Source organism: Eriocheir sinensis, chromosome 60 (genome assembly GCF_024679095.1).
Source record: "Eriocheir sinensis breed Jianghai 21 chromosome 60, ASM2467909v1, whole genome shotgun sequence".
NCBI lineage: Eukaryota > Metazoa > Arthropoda > Malacostraca > Decapoda > Varunidae > Eriocheir > Eriocheir sinensis.
The window spans coordinates 8,565,984-8,585,399 of record NC_066568.1 but is presented as its reverse complement, the minus strand read 5'-3'; the positions used below and the strand labels follow the sequence as shown (position 1 = coordinate 8,585,399).

Genomic DNA, 19,416 nt, shown 5'->3' with positions numbered 1-19,416 from the left:
TTTTTTCTTGTTATCCAAAACTTCTGTACTGTTGCTTTTGTTTCTTCAATATGGTCATTTTCAAATAAATATTCCCCAATGATGTCGTCCTCTTCTATTACGGTTAAATTGTTTCAGCCTCCCACTCTTCTTTCTTTCCTCCGTATAGGCCGGGTACCACAGCTCTCTCATTCTCTGCTCTATGCTCTCCTTTGTCTCATTCCTCACTCTCACACTCAGTCCATCTGTTGCTCTCAGTTCACTCAACAAATCTTTCACCCACCTACAGCTACTTGTCTCTCCTTTATCATCTCCTCTCCCACCCTTCTCACCAAATCATTTTCTCATCCTATACGTTCCTTCTTCACAATATCTCAAAATAAATGGGTTGCTTTCTATCCTGCTTCCCTCAGTAAATCTTAGCTGCCTGTGTATCTTTAATTACCTAGGCCATTTTTCCTAATGTGTTCCCCTAAACTAGTTCTAATCACAGCCGTCATTAACATATGGGTTCACCTCACCCCAGATTCCCTTTACTCCTTGGGTTCACCTCACCCCAGATTCCCTTTACTCCTTGGGTTCACCTCACCCCAGGATTCCCTCTACTCCTTGGGTTCACCTCACCCCAGATTCCCTTTACTCCTTGGGTTCACCTCACCCCAGGATTCCCTCTACTCCTTGGGTTCACCTCACCCCAGGATTCCCTTTACTCCTTGGGTTCACCTCACCCCAGGATTCCCTTTACTCCTTGGGTTCACCTCACCCCAGGATTCCCTTTACTCCTTGGGTTCACCTCACCCCAGGATTCCCTCTACTCCTTGGGTTCACCTCACCCCAGGATTCCCTCTACTCCTTGGGTTCACCTCACCCCAGGATTCCCTCTACTCCTATGGCGGGAAATACGGTAATCAGTAAAATAAAATTAGTAAAACACAACAACCCTTTATATGCCACTGCCTTCATATCACCAAGGAAAAAGAAGCCCTTGGGGTTACCTAATATTCAAATCATGGTTCAGGTAATAGTATTTTAATCAATCAACATAACATAACATACACACTAACACACAGGGCAGAGGAAGCAATGAATCACTACCTCTGCCAAGGCAGTTTTTGAAATATTAACATTTACTACAGTGGTTCCCAACACATGGTCATACCCGACATGAGGGTTGCGAGTGTTTTTGAAGGTTGCTGGAGGGTCGTCGAAAAAAGCCATAATTATAACTGTATTGTACTATAAAGGCTGATATCAAAATTACAGTTAGGTCAAATTTTGATTTTTCAGTAATATAGTTGAATTACTGCAGTAGGACAGCATGAAGATTCCCCTAACCACATACTAACAAAAGCAGCATTGTAATAAAGCACCCATACACATACAATACTCCGTACGAATGGCATTCACGTATGATATTCGTTCACCAAGCAGACACCGAGTAGGCGGAGGAAAAAATCACAAATATCTGAGAGTATGACATAAATAATCAGAAATAAATACTACATGTTTACGCATATGGGGTCGCCAGGCCAGGGCAAGACTGTATTTACTGCCGCAACCAGAAAAGTTTGGGAACCACTGACTTACTAACTATTGCATTGGGTGGAAGTGTTCAAGTCTAGATATACATACTGATGAGGGAAGGTGAAAGAGAGAGAGAGAGAGAGAGAGAGAGAGAGAGAGAGAGAGAGAGAGAGAGAGAGAGAGAGAGAGAGAGAGAGAGAGAGAGAGAGAGAGAGAGAGAGAGAGAGAGAGAGAGAGAGAGAGAGAGAGAGAGAGAGAGAGAATCAATAGTAGAGAAAGATAAGGAAGAGAGGAAAAGGAAAGATGAAAAGAAACAAAGTGAGGAAAAAATAAAAAGTGGAGAATAAAAGAAGAGGAAAAAACAGGGAATAGAAGAAAATAAAAGAGAAACAGGAAATAAGATAAGAGAGAAATAAAAGAAATTGAGAGAAAAAATCACACCAAAAATCATCAAACAAAAAAAATTACAGCCTATATATATATATATACATACCAACCTTTAATTAATTTTACTTTACAAATTAGTATTCACAATTATTGACGTTTACAATTTCCATATGAGCATTAAGGTACAGAGACAGAACCCAACAGTAGTAAGGGTCCAATTCTGTACATCACATATACCTTAACACACACACACACACACACACACACACACACACACACAACTATATAGATAATTATGTGAAACTGACCTTGATTTAGAGTTACAGAGAAGGGTAGAGTTGACAAGGAGGATAGAAGGCAACAAACAAAAAGGAGAAAGTAAAACAAAAATGCATGTTTGTTACCTACACACACACACACACACACACACCAGGCTGGGAACACCTCCGAGTGGCCTCCATCCCCCATGCAGCACCCTGACCTTCAGACCAGAGTGTACTTCCTTCAACGTAATATCAACTAGAGTAGAAATGCAAAGTTTTGGAGTCTTCTGATTAATGTAAAATCACTTAGGTTTAAGGACAGACCACCAAGTCTGGACCATGGGGTCTGTGTGGTCTGATTTTCTATGTAAATCTATGTAAATATATTAAGACACGAAGGAATAGTCAATGTGGCTACAGTTCATGGAAAGTCTCATGATATATATTCTAAGCATTATTTTTTTATATCTGGAATTTGCACAGGGATCTGTAAGGAAGGAGGGAATTTGTTGAGATAGAGCTAGTGCACTAAGGCTCCACACCATGAGGGAGCAGCACACAGAGCAAGGGTGCCGGCACATGGGACACTTTCAGAGGCCCGTGCCTGCCACTACAAGCAGTAGGCATCAAAATACTGGCAAACATTATCATCTTGTCCCTGCACATGAGGCACTTTTCTGGTGGCCACTGATCAATTTTCTAATATTGTTACCAAAGACTCTGAGTAATGTAACGGGTACACCCCTGAAGCCTTACCCTGACTATTATGCTACTTCAGGATGACTGAAGAAACATTAAATAATCTGATTACAATAATTAAACCTAAGATATCACATCAGATGCAAACATAACGATATGTGTGCCAACTGAAAAAGGCAATCAGTGACCTTAAGGTTACAATTAAAATTCCAATCATCCACCTTCCATGAGCCATCATGACAGAAACAGTATGCCTGACTCCTCTTCCAATCAGTCACCTAATGAACAAAAAGTGGGAGTCTCGGCCACAAAAAGTGTGTCGTGTGCACGCTGTGATTTGAAACAGAGGTTTCTATCGCCAGCCACTGGTGGTGAGCCTCTGTGCTGTGGACGAGAAAATGGACTCAGCATCTACTTTGTAACCACTCTTTTGGCAGCGTCCACAAACAGTGGCTCGTGTGCGACCTTCCACACAAACATGTGTGTTTCATTTATCCATTTGTAGTGGCAGCTGCCGGCCAATAAAATGTGTCTTCTGTGCAGACAGCCTAAGGTACAGACACACTGGGGGTGATAAGCCATGATGGCATCAGCTCAAGTTGCAAGAGCTAATTTTCTGTGCCATTTTTCTCAGCCAGTGTTGGTCTGTGTGCTGGGGCAGTGAAGCCTGGCGGAGGTGTTCTGAGGGTGGTGTCAGGCTGGGCTGTGTTAGTTACAATGGGATGTACAGTACTGGCCTCTGTGACCACCATAATGGCAGACAATTTGTATGCTTTGTGTGGTCACACAGAGTAAAATACACAATTATTAATAACAACTTGGTGTGCTCCCTGATGTCATCCGGCTGACTGGGCTGTGGTGCAGCCACGGGCCCACTCAGCGCCACCAAGTGTGCTGCAGGACAGTGGTGCAGCACAGGGGTGTACAGCCATGAGGCTTGGCTGTGACCAGTGGTGCTTCAGAGGTAGGAGGGGAGGGGATGAGTCACCCACTGCCACCACCACAACCACCACCTCCACCTCCACCCTGCAGTCCCAAGGGAAGGGAGGAATTCAGCCTTGATGGGTAACCAGAAGCTTTGGATAAGTGTGAGGGACTATATCCTTTCAAGATCAACAGAGCATCACACCAAGCAGTTTCTCATCTAACATGTATAGGGCCCAATAAATTCCATATAAAAATAATCAGTTAACTTTTAGTCATTTTTTGAAAGAATACATGATGGGCCTGGCATTCCCCTTACAAAAACAGGCCAGAGTGCCAGCAGCCAAGTGGGCACAAAACTTGCCCCGGGTGTGTTGGTTGATCACAGCCAGGTGTGGGCCGCTGAGCCTCGCCCTCCCCCAGTCAGGCCAAGTGTGCATGCCCACCACACCCACACCCAGACACACACCCTTGTTTTGTATGCATGTTCTGTACAGTCTTTACAAAAAGTATCAAGTAGTATTTGAGTGAAAACTAAAGACATTGTGTTGTGTTGGTTTGTTTGGTACCAATGGGTTGGTACCCAAAACAGTTGTGTTGTTTAGGTTGGCACCACTGGTACCAACCTAAACAACACAACACCACGTTTATAGGTTTCACTCAAATTTGATGTTCAGTATTTTTTTGACAACTGTACCCCCACCAGTTTTGTAAGCACTTTCCAATTGGTACTCACGTCAGGGAATAAAGACTCGGGATAACTGAACAAGACTAAAAATATATTCAAAATAGAGATTCTCAAACTGTATCTATGTAACAGAGATGAGCTCGCATCTGAAGTGCATGCCTCCAACTTTACTTTTATGAAACTGACCCTCAGAGAATATTCAGACAAGAAGGCGTGGCAGACCTGGCTGCCTGAACCTGTGCTTGGTGGCAGCAGCTCCAGCCCAGAGTGCACCAAGAACACAGTGTTGCAGCACTGGGAAAATAACACAGCTGCCGCCAGGAAAACAACACTCATGCACTAGAGATAAATTTTCCCAGAGTATTTCCTCCCCTGACATAAGCAACAATGGTGAGGGTGCACAGGCCGGTGAACATCTCACCCTCACGTGTGTACAAAAATAAGGCTGCGTCGCCTCACAGCCGCGGCGATGGACCGATGCCCGGCCGGCCAGGAACTTGTGTTTCTATAGTAAAATACTTACATACAAATGTATTTAAATGCAAAATATTCTTCACTCTATTACTCTATATACACTATGAATAACTGTATATTATGTATAATTGCATTATGTAAATGTATGTACTCTATGTATATCTACATCTTGTATAAAGAATAAAGAACAAGTCAGATCACTAAGTGTGTGCAGCAGAGCACCCTGCTGACTGCTTTTCACCCTTGTGCTGCGGTGCAACCCTCGTGTCTGGACAGTCACCCCAAACACACACACGGGTCCACATATCCCCGGCGTGCCCACCAACACCCTCCGTGGGCAGCTTTGGAGGGTGTAGGATGCCCACAGAAGTGACTTACTACATAAACATCACGGTGCAGAGCAGTGCACTTTGCAGGTGACTGTGATGCTTCATGCCGTTTTCAGGCAACAGAAAATAGTTTTTACTGCATTTGTTTTCATCACATGACAAAGTGGACTGAAGGTGTAGGGGAATCCTTTGCTCAGGGATTGTGCTAAGTTTACAAGTGTGGGGGCATGACTGAATAATGCCAGGCAGCCCAGCACAGGGGGAGTGTTATGTCTGTACAAACTATTCTCCTCACCACACAGGGAGGAGTGTTATGTCTGTACAAACTATTCTCCTCACCACACAGGGAGGAGTGTTATGTCTGTACAAACTGTTCTCCCCGCCACACAGGGAGGAGTCAGATCAGCAGACAGATCACTGAGAGGAGAAGGCAGCAGTATCTGGGGTTTGTGCCTCAGGACACACTACCATACTGGTCTTGCAGCGATGACGCTTTGTGTTGGTGTGGAGGGCTTGCTGTCGAGGCACCGATGAAAGCCTTCATATACTTGACAGGTAGTGTGTTATTTAGTAGAGTTGTTTAACCCCTTTTGATTGCAAAAGTTTTCTCGGGAGATCCCCCTTGAACGAAAAAGTTGGCAGAAAATGAACTTTGAAACTGAGAAAACGTCATAAAAAATGTTTAGTAGAAAATTTTCTGGCCCACCCTGCTATGAAATCTGTTTCTTTCTAGGTTGTCGCATTTGCCTGGAATTCTATGATTCCCCCCAAAATTACAACTTTTTACTGGTACAACATTATCTGTATAACTCAACTGTGAAATTAGATTATTATTTGGACAGACCGTTTAGCTGGAATTCCATGATTCCCCAAAAATTTCAACTTCCGTTTCCCACTACTCTGAACGAGATATTGGTTCATCAAGAACATCACGTATATCAGTGGAGGTGTCAAGACTACGCTTACCACGCACACTACGAGCAGAAACTAAAGGAACACCGCCGAAAAAGGACGGCCGAGGGAACAGAATCGCTCTATAGACGCTATGATGCGCAGGCAGGAACTGTAGACTATTTTTAGCACGGAATGGTGGTAGGGGACGTCACAGAAATAAAAGAGGTCCCAGTTAGTCATTAGCATCGACAGAGACCTAGTTACACGCGCCCTTCAAATTCCGGAAAGCTTCTCATTTTCCGACGCTGGCGTCATGCTCGTTGCCCACGTCTGCTAGAACTATATGACGCCAGCGGCATCATGATCATTAAGGGGTTAATAATGTTTTTTGATAGAGCTGTTTGATAATGTGTTGCTTGATGTTAAGAGTTCAGGCATAGCACAGACAACCTGATACTTATGCTTTACACACTACCAATGCAGATCTGTTGTTTAAAGCCAAAACATGAGGAGAATCACTACATCTATACCACAGGCAGCTTGATCCTAATAGACAGTGACTCCTGACGTCTATAAACTACTCAATGCCAATATAAATATCTTTGACTACACAAATAATGATCATTTCACTTATATATTATTATTCTTTCTAGCATCTATAAAGTACTCAATGCCAATATAAAGATGTTTGATGTCATGAAAAATAAAATCGTTTCACTTATCATTAAACTTTCTGGCATTTATAAACTACATCTGATGCCAATATAAAAAGACTGAACGCCAGGAAAAATATAATTATTTTAGTTATATTATTACACCTTTGGACATCTAAAAACTACTCAATGCCAATATGAAGAGGTTTAACACCACAAAATAAAATCGTTTCACTTATTATCACACTGACATTTATAAACTACTCAATGCCAATATGAAGATGTTTGATGCCATGTAAAATAAAATCGTCTCACTTATTATCACATTGACATTTATAAACTACTCAATGCCAAATATGAAGATGTTTAACACCATAAAATAAAATCGTCTCACTTATTATCACACTGACATTTATAAACTACTCAATGCCAATATGAACATGTTTAACACCATAAAATAAAATCGTCTCACTTATTATCACACTGACATTTATAAACTACTCAATGCCAATATGAACATGTTTGATGCCATGTAAAATAGAATCGTTTCACTTATCATTACAACTTGATGTTAACATGGACAGGAGAGAATTGTGAAGTCTATATTTCAGCGTTGATTGATATAGAATTGCCACAAAATAGAATCATTTCACTTCTTCCTCTATAAAGATGTATGACGGCACAAAAAATAGAATCATCTCCTCAGACAGCTTGAAGGGCATGAGGGAGGATTAGTGGCATCTATACTTCCGTGTAGAAGGTGGGGCGCTCGATGCCGACGAGGCGGAAGGTCATTGGGCCGGTGTAGACGACGGTGAAGCCGATGGCGATGTAGGTGATGAACTTGTAGAAGAGCTCCACCACCAGGCGGCGCCGTGAGGTAAGGCTGCCACTCTTGTTGACGTAGTCCTCCGTGCGCACCTATAGGGGGGAGAAGGGGAGGTGAGGAGGAGGAGGGGGAAGGGAGATAGGCAAGGATGGAGAGAGGGAGGGAAACAGTTCATAAAAGATAATACATCATGTTTGGTTTTACCAGTATGTGCATTTACATAACAGATGATATTGAAGGTTACTGACTTAAAGATGCTCCTCACTACCACAATGAATACTAGACTACACCACCACCAACATGAACAACAACAATAGACATAGTAACATTTGTACCTAGAGCAGCGCACAGATGCTTGCAAAGGACAGTGACTTGAAAACGGCCGATAAAACCACTATCCCCAAATAACAATGCAATAGATACCATAACTATCAACAACAATAGAAACATAATAATAGCCATAGTAATATTTGTACATGGAGCACCGCACAGATGGTGGCAAAGAATAGTGACTTGAAGATTGCCCTTACAGCCGCTCTCACTATACTTGAAGACAGTCCTCACTATCACTGTCACTATACTAATGCTCTCTAATAGCTCAGATTAGTCATTTTCAGCACCTCAAAGCATATAGCAACTGAGTAAAGGCCCCCTAAAAATGCCTCCATGAAACTGCCAGTCCCGGTTCCAGTGTTTGGGGTCAAAGACAAGGGTACTGTATCTTGGAAACTATAGCAGCTACAGAGATGAAATTTTGCACAGGTCTGTTTGGGTCAAGTACCAACCTGTGTACAAAATTTCATCAAAATCCAAGATGGTGAGGTGGAGCTGATTCCTAAAATTGGACCACCTAATATGGAATGACTCTATACTTGAAGACAGTCCTTACTAAAATTATCACTATAACTGTACCTGTAGCAGTGCACAGATGGTGGCGAAGGACAGTGACTTGAAGATGGCCCGCACCGCCACAATGACCACCATGCCCAGGGAGGTGCGCAGGAGGGAGAGGCCCACCATGTTCAGTGTGGGCCACAGCACAGTGTAGGGCGGCGGCAGCGAGGGCTCACGGATGATGCCCAGCTGGTAGTTGACCCACGAGCCCAGCAGGGAACCGCAGCCCACCCCCACAATAACAGTGGTGTCGCCTCTGTGGTAGTGGAGGTGTAGTGGAGGTGATGGTGATGGTGGAGGTGAGTTAATATATATGTTATCACCATTCCTACAGTCATCTTTCCTTGAGGGTTTTTTTTTGCAGTAATTGAAGAGGATAAAAGGCATGATAATAGTAATAATAATAACAAAAAATTCCTATCATTATCATTTTTATTGTCATAATCATTCTACTCCTGTTCTTCACCATCATTATTCATGTCATTATCATAATTATTCCTATCATTTTCATCAGCTTTACAATTATTTTTATCATCATTATCTTTACTATCTACTTCTTCCTATCATCACTATCATAACTATTCCTATTTATCACTTACTATCATAATTATTCCTATTTATCACTCACTATCATAATTATTCCTATCAACATCACCATTGTTTTCATCATTACCATAATTTGTGTTTGGCCTTGAGCTGCTTCCTTTAGTCAAAATAGTCACCATCCTAAACACTGCAAGCACACCAATTTAATTAAAGACGTGAATGAGCCTACACTAGTTTGACCCAAGATGAGAAGGAAAAGTTTGCTGAAGATGGATAATAGAGCTTATAACTGGTCCTTGATTTAATGGGATTTTTCCTCTAATTTCACGTTAAAAGTTTTTATATTTGACTTTTCCTGGCGTAAAACTAACACTACAGATATTCACTAGTATCAAAAGCTTTTCCACAGACAGCAGAATGTAGGATAAAATATAACATAAAAATAAAGACGAGTAAACAATGATGACGATGGTAGTGATGAGAACAAAAACATAGTAGTAAAGTTACAATAATAAAAAGAACAAAATACCTGACAATAATAATAATAATAATAATAAAAGTAACAACAGCAATACTACTACTACTACTGCTTCAATTATTACTGCCAACAACAACAACACACAACCAAACCCAGCCACACACACACACATAGGTACACACATTATTATCATTACACCCACACTAACGAGGGGCCTCACAGTTTACCTGGCGGGCGTCCACCTGTCCGTGGCGGGGTAGCAGACGACCATGGCGATGGTGAGGATGATGGTGATGAGGGGCGAGGCAGGGTGGGTGAGCGCCAGGTGGTCCAGCGTGTCCACCCACGGCAGCATGGCCCACAGCAGCCCACTCACCAGCACCAGCCCACACACCACGTCCTGCACACACACCACAGCAATACAGTCTAGGCACAGCACAGGACACAGGAATACAGTAACAAAGAAATACATACACCACCACACACAGAATGGTAGAGTATACACCCCATAACATATACATAAAATACCACACACAGCCATTACCAGCACCAGCCTGCAGAACACATCCTGGACACACAACACACACAGAATAATATAGTATACAGCACAGGACACAGGAAGCATAGCCTACACATAGTTGTTGGCTCCAGGCCACACACAATACACACACACACAGCACAGCCATACCCAAATATCCATCACTTAGTCTCCAAGTTCATTTAGGGAGGCTGCTGGGTCACGGCATGCAGTACAGCACAGTATGATTCATTTATTATAATTCGTACCAAAGGAAAAGTTCAGAGTCCCTTGAGAGGACTGAGATGGGGCCACACCTTCTCAACCACACTCCCAGTGGCCAAGCCTCTGAGGTCAGGGTTCAGGTCAAGACAGGGTAGGATGGGTTATTTACTGTTGCTACTCTCCTACTGGCGTCCCCTCAGGTCTGGTGAGGGAGCTGAAACAGGTGCTGCCCAGACTGAAGCAGGTGTGGCTTGGTACGTAAAGTATGAAAAAGGTGTGAAAAAATTATTCATCCCTTTATAATGCATCTTACTATAGAAGAAATTTCATGCTGTAATATCAAACTGTACTTTTACTGTCCATACAATTGTACCACACAGTAATTTTGTACTGTACTCATGCTCTGCTTCTGGCTGGTGATCAAGAGTCCAGCGTGTGATCAGATTAGGTATGATAAATTACGAACAGACACAGGTAATCACACCACACGCATAGGGCATACAGCCCAAAATACAAGCACCAGACCTAGACCCAGAGGGGATTCAAGCAAGGAGCAATCACAGGTTTAACAAGAAACTAGATAAATACAGATACAGAGGCAGGACGATATCAGCATGACCCACTCCCTCTCCACTACAACTAGGTAAACACAGGGACACCCACACCCACCCACCCACACATACACACACTCACCAGGAAACTGTGCATGCCAAGGTAGATGCGGGACACACAGACACAGGAGCACCAGGTGAGGGCGATGGCCAGGCCCAAGCCCCAGTCCAGCTGTTGGGTAAGGAATGCATTAGTACAGAAAACATTGGTGATAATAGTAATGGTATGGTGATTATTATAGTGAAAATTGCAATGAATGAAGGCAGCCTAAAAATGATTGTGATGATGAAGATAGCTTAGAAATGATAGTGATAATAATGGTGATAATTATGATGATGAAGATAGCTTAGAAATGATAATGATGATGATAATTGTGATTGTGATAATTGTGTGAGGTTGTCTTCTTTCAATATGATGCTGCTTCAAACTCTACATCACTTTCTTGACATTACAGAGCTTGCTATTACATGATACATTTGACACGTTTTCCCATCAAGTGTTTCAAGTTTCATTAATCAACCAATCAATGGGGGCATACGTTAGGGGATGCGTCGCCTCGCCCTTAAGTTTTATAATTACAACATAATCCATTAAAACTGTTCACCTAACTGTTTGAAACTGTTTATGTGTTGCCAAGGAGCTGAAGAAAGGTTTACAGGTGACAGACTTTTTGTGTTGCAAAGGTAAGGATCAGTCTGTATTGGATATTGGGTATTGGGTATTCCCCGGTAGCAGCGACGGGCAAAAATTTGTGGCTTTACCGTGTACCAGCGACAGGCCAAATTTTTGCCATGATATAAACCCCCCAAAATAGATGATGCATAAACTGATCACAAATGCTTTAATATATATTATGAAATGGTTTGTGTGCGTGATGATTTTTTCTCATTTTTCTCACTTAGAGGGACCATTAAGAAACATGATCCCCACTGCTACCGGGTTAAGATAGTTAGCTAGTTATGATAAGCTTTCCATTGAGCGCTGGTGTTAACATAGTGATATGGCGCTGCGCTTGTATCAGATGCTGTATCACCGCCAAGAAAAAAAGACAACTGTCATCGATATGTTTCTCTGCCCTTGAAACATCCTACATGGCGCAGTGAGTAGGAGTCGAACCCATGTGGGAAAATACCCTCGAAACATCCTACAGTCTGACCTTACCTACTGGGCACACTCACCTGGTACCGGCTGAGGGAGAGGATGAAGATGGAGAAGGGCATGGCAGCACCCACCATGGCGTGTGTGGAGGGCAAGCCGTACTCCAGCTCCCACTTGGTGTCCAGCCGGATGACGGGTGGGCAGGCCGGCCGTGGCACCTTCAGCAGGTCCTTCAGTGCCTGGCCTAGGGTGGGGAAATGCACTGTTTAGGACATATAGGACTGGTGTGTTCCTGGTGATGTAGTTGTTATTGAATCCTTTCTGTTTAAGTATTGTAATTGAACCTTTTATATATGTTTAAATATTGTTATTGAACCCATTTTATATATATGGTTAAGTATCATTACTGAACCCTTTATGTTTAAGTATTGTTAATGAACTCTATGGGTGGTATAATAAGACACTTTTGCTTCTCACATCAACTATTTCTAAAGGTCAAAGAGGGCGTCAGTCAGGTTCTAATGAGTGCTTCTTTAGGCTCATGCTACTGAGGAAGGGTCAAACTACCGTCAGGGTCATAAAACTACTCCCGGAAATGCCCTTAACTATACGAAAGCCTTGTCAAATAATCAAGTGAACTTGGGCGACAAAATGTTTTAAAATACGACCCTATATGTTTAGGCTCACTGAACCTTTTGGTGTCTTGCTGGTGGCTTGGTGTTGTTACTGAACTCTTTACACTTCAGGCTCGTAAGAGATGTGCTGAGGGTGATAATGGTGATGGTGAAGGTAGCCTACAAACAATGGTGATGAGAATGATGATGGTGATAATTCTGATGATGAAAATGCCCTACAAACAATGGTGATAAAATGATGATGGTGATAATTCTGATGATGAAAATGCCCTACAAACAATGGTGATAAAATGATGATGGTGGTAATTCTGATGATGAAAGTGACCTACAAACAATGGTGATGAGAATGATGACAATAATGGTGATAATAGTAATGATATGGTGATTAAAAGTGATAATTGCAATGAATGAAGGCAGCCTAAAAATGATTGTGATGATGATGATGAAGATAGCTTAGAAATGATAGTGATGGTGATAATAGTGATGACAATTATGATGATGAAGATAGCTTAGAAATGATAGTGATGGTGATAATAGTGATGACAATTATGATGATGAAGATAGCTTAGAAATGATAATGATGATGATAATTGTGATATGTAATGATATGGTGATTAAAATAGTGATAATTGCAATGAATGAAGGCAGCCTAAAAATGATTGTGATGATGCTGATGAAGAGAGCTTAGAAATGATAGTGATGATGATAATAGTGATGACAGTGATAATAATGGTGATAATTATGATGATGAAGATAGCTTAGAAGTGATAATGATGATGATAATTGCGATGAAGGTAGCCTATAAACAACAGTGATGATGATAATGGTGATGACGATAGTGACGATGGGGCTGCCTCCCCCACCTATATACATGGTGACCATCCACACCATGATGACTCTCCGCAGCACGGCACCGTCCACGTTCCACGCCCAGAAGCAGAAGAACAGCGAGTAGAACAGCTCCCCACCCAGCGCCGTGGAGAAGAAGAACAGGTGGTACCAGAACCTGTGAGGGTGGGGAGGTGTGGTTAGTGGTGGTGGGAGGGAGTGTGGTGGTGGTGGTAAGGGAATTCAGTGGTAGTAGCAGTGGAGTGGTGTGTTGGTAGTAGCGTATTCCACCTCAGTTGACCTGAAATCAGACGAGAATCCTCTCCCTATAGATGATGTAGGAAGAGTATAGTCGCTCTGTTGCTGGTGATTGGTTACAGCTAATCCGATGGGTGCTGGGCAAAACGTGTAGGAGGGCAGACACTCAACAGAGCTTCCACACCTTACTAGAGTTTCTTCATATTTGGTGTCAACTGAGGTAGTTTAGAGTGACAGTAAAGTTGTTGTTGTTGGTGGTGGTAGAGTGAGAGTTTGGTAGTGGGGAAGGAGTAAGGGAGCTTGGTGGTAGTGGTGGTGTTGGTAATGGTGATTGTTGTGATGGTAGTAGTGGTGGCAGTGTTGATAGTTTAACCCGGTAGCAGCGACGGGCCAAATTTGTGGCTTTACCGTGTAGCAGCGACGGGCCAAATTTGTGCCATGAAATAACCCCCCCAAAATAGATGATACATAAACTGATCCCAAATGCTTTGATATATATTATGAAATGGTTTGTGTGAGGGGTGATTTTTTCTCATTTTTCTCGCTTAGAGGGGCCTTTAAGAAACATGATCCCCGCTGCTACCGGGTTAATAATGAGGGTGGGTGGTGGTGGTAATGAAAGGGTTATGTAGTGGTGTGGTGTTGGTAAAGATGCATTTTTATAAGTTTATCTAATTTTTACTTTCTACATTTTTTTCTCAAAGGTTTCTGATGTGTACTGATTCAGATTTTACTCCCAGAGATGTGAAAAATTACTTCCTCCTATCAAAAACTTGACACACAAACACACATACCACTCCCATACACACACACCTGTTGGTAATGGTGTAGTTTGGCTCCTCTGCCTCGGACTCTGACAGGGTGTTGTCCTCATCCATGCTGCCCTCGGTGCCCCCAGTGTTCTCACCCAGCAGCACCGCCATCCATGACTTGCCTGACAAAGAGAGTACACACATTTTATTTATTTTACACCAGGGGAAGCACTCAAGGGCAAAATAAAAAACAATGGAACCCCCCCCACCCCTAGCAGAACTACAGCTCCCCAAAATGAGAAGTGAAAGAGATGAATCAAAAATGTTTTGAAAGGTGTCTTGTTACTCCCTCCTTGAAAGAGTTCAAATCACAGGATGATGAAAATACAGCTGAGGGAATAAGTCCCAAAACACAAATATTTAGCAGCACCATCCATGACTTGCCTGCCACTAGGACTCCACACACAGTCACAAAACATTAATGCTAGCAGTGCCATCACCATTAAATTCATCCCAATTAAAGTGATAACCAAGACAGTGGTAATCCCAAGATCTCTGCTGCATTTCCACTTTCAAGTTTTACATCATTCATATCATGATCAAAGTTCTAGTTTTTAGTTACTACTTGTAAAGTGGCTGATACTGGCAATACTTGGTAAGCTTCATCTCAAAGACCACTGACTTTTACACAAGTTCCTGGAGACTCCCTTTTTTGGCCTGAGGTTACTGAGGTACCAGTCTTTTTTTCCGGGGAGGAAGGGGGGAGTATTTTATCGCTTAATCAACCTGAGTATTGACTTGTATGGATGAAAATTCAACACACAAAAGTTAACAACTTCAGCAAGGAATATGATTAAACCATACTTTAGTAATAAAAAATATCTGATATCAAAAAGACCTAAACATAATAAAAGTTGGTGCCTTCATCGGTGGACTCAATTGTGATGAAGCCTGAGATCACACACACTTGGCACCTCCATTCTGTGCTTCCTTAGGGTAAGAGGCAGTGCCATGAATGAAGCTTGATTTTGGGGAAGGTTTAGTGAGTTGGTTACCTCAGTGCACTTTGGTAAGTCAAGATAATTAGAATCACTTAAAATTCGTAAGTAAAAATGCATTTTAGACAAAGTAATATTTTTACAAGGGAGGGGGAAATTCATTGCCATAAGTCCCACCCTTTACACATGGCCTTGAATGGAGCCAAGAATTGGAACACTCCAGTAAAAGTGATTAATTAATTCCTTTATGGCACCAAAACATCTTGACCATATGGCACACACTGAAGTAAAAGGAACAACTTCAAGGGATTAAAGAAGTACATACAGACAACAGAGAGTAAAGAGAGAGGAGAGAAGAGTAAACACATCACAGACGATGCATAATAACGACACAGAAGAGGAGACGCAGGCAGCCACTCACCTTTCCCTCCCTCACCATCGCTTCCCAGGGAGTTCACACTGGCAGACGATCCCTGGCGGGCATGTGTCTTGTCCCTTGACCTTGCTGTGCCCTGCCGTCCACACTTCCCTCCACCACCTCCACTATGCCCAAGAAACCTGTCCATCAACTCTCCGCTGCCACAACTCGATTCAGCGGAAAATTCTCTTTGTTTGCAGTATTTATAATCAGCAAACTCTGACCCTCCATTTTGTTTTTCATAGTAGTGTTTCTTAGTCGGTGTTCTGGAGGGTTCATCTGCCAGCCGCCGCACCCCAAAGTAATGCTGGCAGTCGGCGACGAGCTGCGGGTCTTGTAGTTTGTGTAGGAGGTTCATGGTGACAGCCTGGGGTGGAGAGAATGAAGGGTGTCAGTACAAAGCAGAGCAGTGATTTTCAAATAGGCCAACTTGGCATTTAGGGGAAGAATATTTAGTCTTATAGAAAGAGTGTTTATTAGAGGCAGAAGTGGAGAATGCACAGATAAGCCTCATCAGCTCCTCTTCTCACTGACTGTCTTCTGCCCTTAACTTTCTTCCAGTGTTCCTTAGTAGTTAGTTGCTTCCTTTGTTACCTTATATTACCATCTTTATGCTGAATGCTCTTCTGAACCAGTTAACTGCATCATACCTTGATTCCTCCTGCATATTTCTCTACCCTAGCTCATACCTATACTGTCTAACTTCCTAATATGAGAGTTAGCCAGTACCAATCTCCATTCTTCCATCTCTTGCACTAGCTTCCTTTGTTTGTATTTCCTCCTTCCTGCAACCCTATTCTCTTCATGAGGGAAGTATTGGATCAAGTTTTGTCATTGAAAATTATAGTTGAAAAGTACTTGGAGGAGGATAGGAAGCTACTTGCTGCTTTCATGAACCAGAAGGTGGAGCTGCCTTGTATAGGCCAACCTGCCTCTTGCAGACTCCTTACGTTCTTATATGAAATGGTTGATAATAACATTTTATGGCATATTCTGAGGATACATGGTGTGAGACGGCACATAACCTAAATGGACACTTATCACTACTAAACTACACTTTGCACCACTAAAGTCACCTCCCACCACTGTATAACAAGGGTGGGGGTGGAATGAGGCATAAATAAACATATGTAGAAGCTGCCCGAGTGGAATATCAGAGTAATTAAAAGTAAAAACTCATCAGAAAAAAGTTGTGGCTAATATACAAATTAATTGGACATCCAGTACATTATGGAGGGTTTCTGTTGCCTTAGAATTAGATCAGTGTTGAGGCAGCCACCTATCAGGGTATCAAGACAGCTGAATGATCTACGCCACAGTATTAATTGTGTCTTATCAGCCTTAACCCGTCCGCTATGATTGGCACAGATTTCACCTTCACTAGTAGCCTGATAACATATAGTCCCGGGTCTTTCTCTGAATCTGTAATGGATAGTGGCGTGTTTCCTATGTGGTATTGGTATGCTGGATTTCCCATCCCAAGGTGCATGACTTTACATTTTTCTTCACCGAATTATAGCAGACACTTTTTTTCCATTCCTGTAGCTTGGTGATGTTTTCTTGTAGGAAATCCGCAGTCAAGGGCTAAACACAGAGCAATTCCACTGTAGCTATTTACCAGCAAAAAGGAAACTATGTTCACATGAAAAAGCATCACACTATACACAAAAATAACTGAAGGGTCTGCTGAACAATCCCCTGGCAGTCTACATATTTCCTGAGAATGTGTAAGTTGAGCTTCCTTTAGTCTTTCCCTGAGTTACACCTGACCCTTACTGTGGAATGGACTGGGGGGGATGAGGGAGAGAGCTTGCAATGTAAAGGGTTAAGATTGGTTGTTGACCCTTTATATTATTATTGTCCTTACTTTACTGTCATTGTTTCTTTTATTTTTCATCAAGGGAGCTCTGTTTTTTTTTTTTTTTTTTTTTTATTATTATTACATGTGGCCTATAGTGCCAGTAGGCTAATTCATATGGGCCTGATGGTTGGCCCAAGCCCGTCATGGCGCAGGCAATTGTTTATAGTGGCACCATCATTATTGGCACATGCTGCCCCCCAGAGCTCATTCTTGATTTCATTTGCGCTGTACAGCTTCTTCTACAGTGGGTTGATAGGTGGTCTTCAGGACAGCATGTGGGTAGTCTTAGGCCACTAAGCGGTGACCGAAAAATCCCAGGTGGTTAGCAGTGGTTTCGAACCCACATCATGGACAACGCGCCGAATGCGGGGCCGGCACGCTAACCACTCAGCCACCGCCTATATCAATTTTTCTATTTTCCCTTGATGCACACTCGTGGTAAGATGGATCTCAATAAGAAAATAATAATGAAGTGTTTATGTGAAGTTGGAGGGCCACCAAAGGTACAGGCATTGGGTGAGGAGGTAAGGTGTATTCAGGCACAGTAAAAAAAATAAATCAATAATAATAATAAAATAGATAAAAAATACCAACATCTGAGCCATGATTATCAGCTGTTTGAGAGAGAGAGAGAGAGAGAGAGAGAGAGAGAGAGAGAGAGAGAGAGAGAGAGAGAGAGAGAGAGAGAGATTGAAGGGAAGAGAAAGGGAAAATGTGAAGGTAGAGTAGATGGAAGGAGAGAAAAGCAGGAAGGAAATAGGTGAGTAAAATGAGAGAGAGAGAGAGAGAGAGAGAGAGAGAGAGAGAGAGAGAGAGAGAGAGAGAGAGAGAGAGAGAGAGAGAGAGAGAGAGAGAGAGAGAGAGAGAAAGAGAAAAAATGTGAAGGTAGAGTAGATGGAAGGAGAGAAAAGCAGGAAGGAAATAGGAAGTGAGTAAAATGAGAGAGAGAGAGAGAGAGAGAGAGAGAGAGAGAGAGAGAGAGAGAGAGAGAGAGAGGAAATAGGACAAGAAGTGGGTGTGGCCAAACATTAGTCACGTGTCCTATCTAATCACACACAAACCAACAAACACACACACACAAAAAAAATACAAAAACACACAAAAAACACAAAACAAGGCAAAAAACGATAAGATTATGGAGATCGTGTGCGTGCATATAAGGGAGTGGCGGACGTGACAGTGGTCGTTATCTGTGTTGCTTTCCTCCTTCCGTGCTCTTGCCTAATCTCTGGAGGGGTAGAGATATAATTTGGCACTGCTGGACTTACTGGTCTTGCTGGGTCTGCTGGGAGTGGCCAGGGGGCGGGAGTCACAGGGGAGGATTACACATGGGTGGGTGAGGCAATGTTTACGCTCCTGCTGATGGTGACGATGATCCTTCTTTTTCTTCTTCTTTTGACCTGTAACGCTTTGTATCGCTTCTTAGGTCCTCTTCCTCTCGTTCCTCTTTTCTTCTTATTCATACAATTTCCTTTTCAGTATTACATAACTTTCTTAACTGCAATAAAGTAACTTATTTTCACTTATTCAAGCTACTGCTACTCCGCTCTCTGCCTCTCATAGTTGCTTCATTCTACTATTAGGTGTTCCATGTACTGTTTCTTTCTCCCCTGTCCTATAGCTACAGTTTTCCCCGTCATAATGTACATGAAT

At 42.5% G+C, this 19,416-nt stretch overlaps 1 protein-coding gene and 1 long non-coding RNA gene across 2 annotated transcripts; one reads left to right on the top strand and one right to left on the bottom strand.

Moving 5' to 3' along the window:
- Window positions 1-68: 68 nt before the first annotated feature.
- Window positions 69-7,346, top strand: LOC126985873 (uncharacterized). Its single transcript, XR_007739103.1, has 2 exons — window positions 69-4,381; window positions 4,430-7,346. It is a non-coding gene; the product is annotated as an uncharacterized LOC126985873 (long non-coding RNA).
- Window positions 1,680-19,194, bottom strand: LOC126985871 (sphingosine-1-phosphate phosphatase 2-like). The gene is made up of 9 exons (XM_050841356.1): window positions 19,032-19,194; window positions 15,906-16,269; window positions 14,548-14,668; window positions 13,512-13,654; window positions 12,094-12,257; window positions 10,997-11,086; window positions 9,789-9,961; window positions 8,556-8,793; window positions 1,680-7,735 (listed from the first exon to the last, which is right to left on the bottom strand). Exons 2-9 carry the CDS (start codon window positions 16,258-16,260, stop codon window positions 7,556-7,558), a joined length of 1,464 nt encoding a protein of 487 aa, XP_050697313.1. The 5' UTR covers window positions 16,261-16,269; window positions 19,032-19,194; the 3' UTR covers window positions 1,680-7,555.
- Window positions 19,195-19,416: the final 222 nt, after the last annotated feature.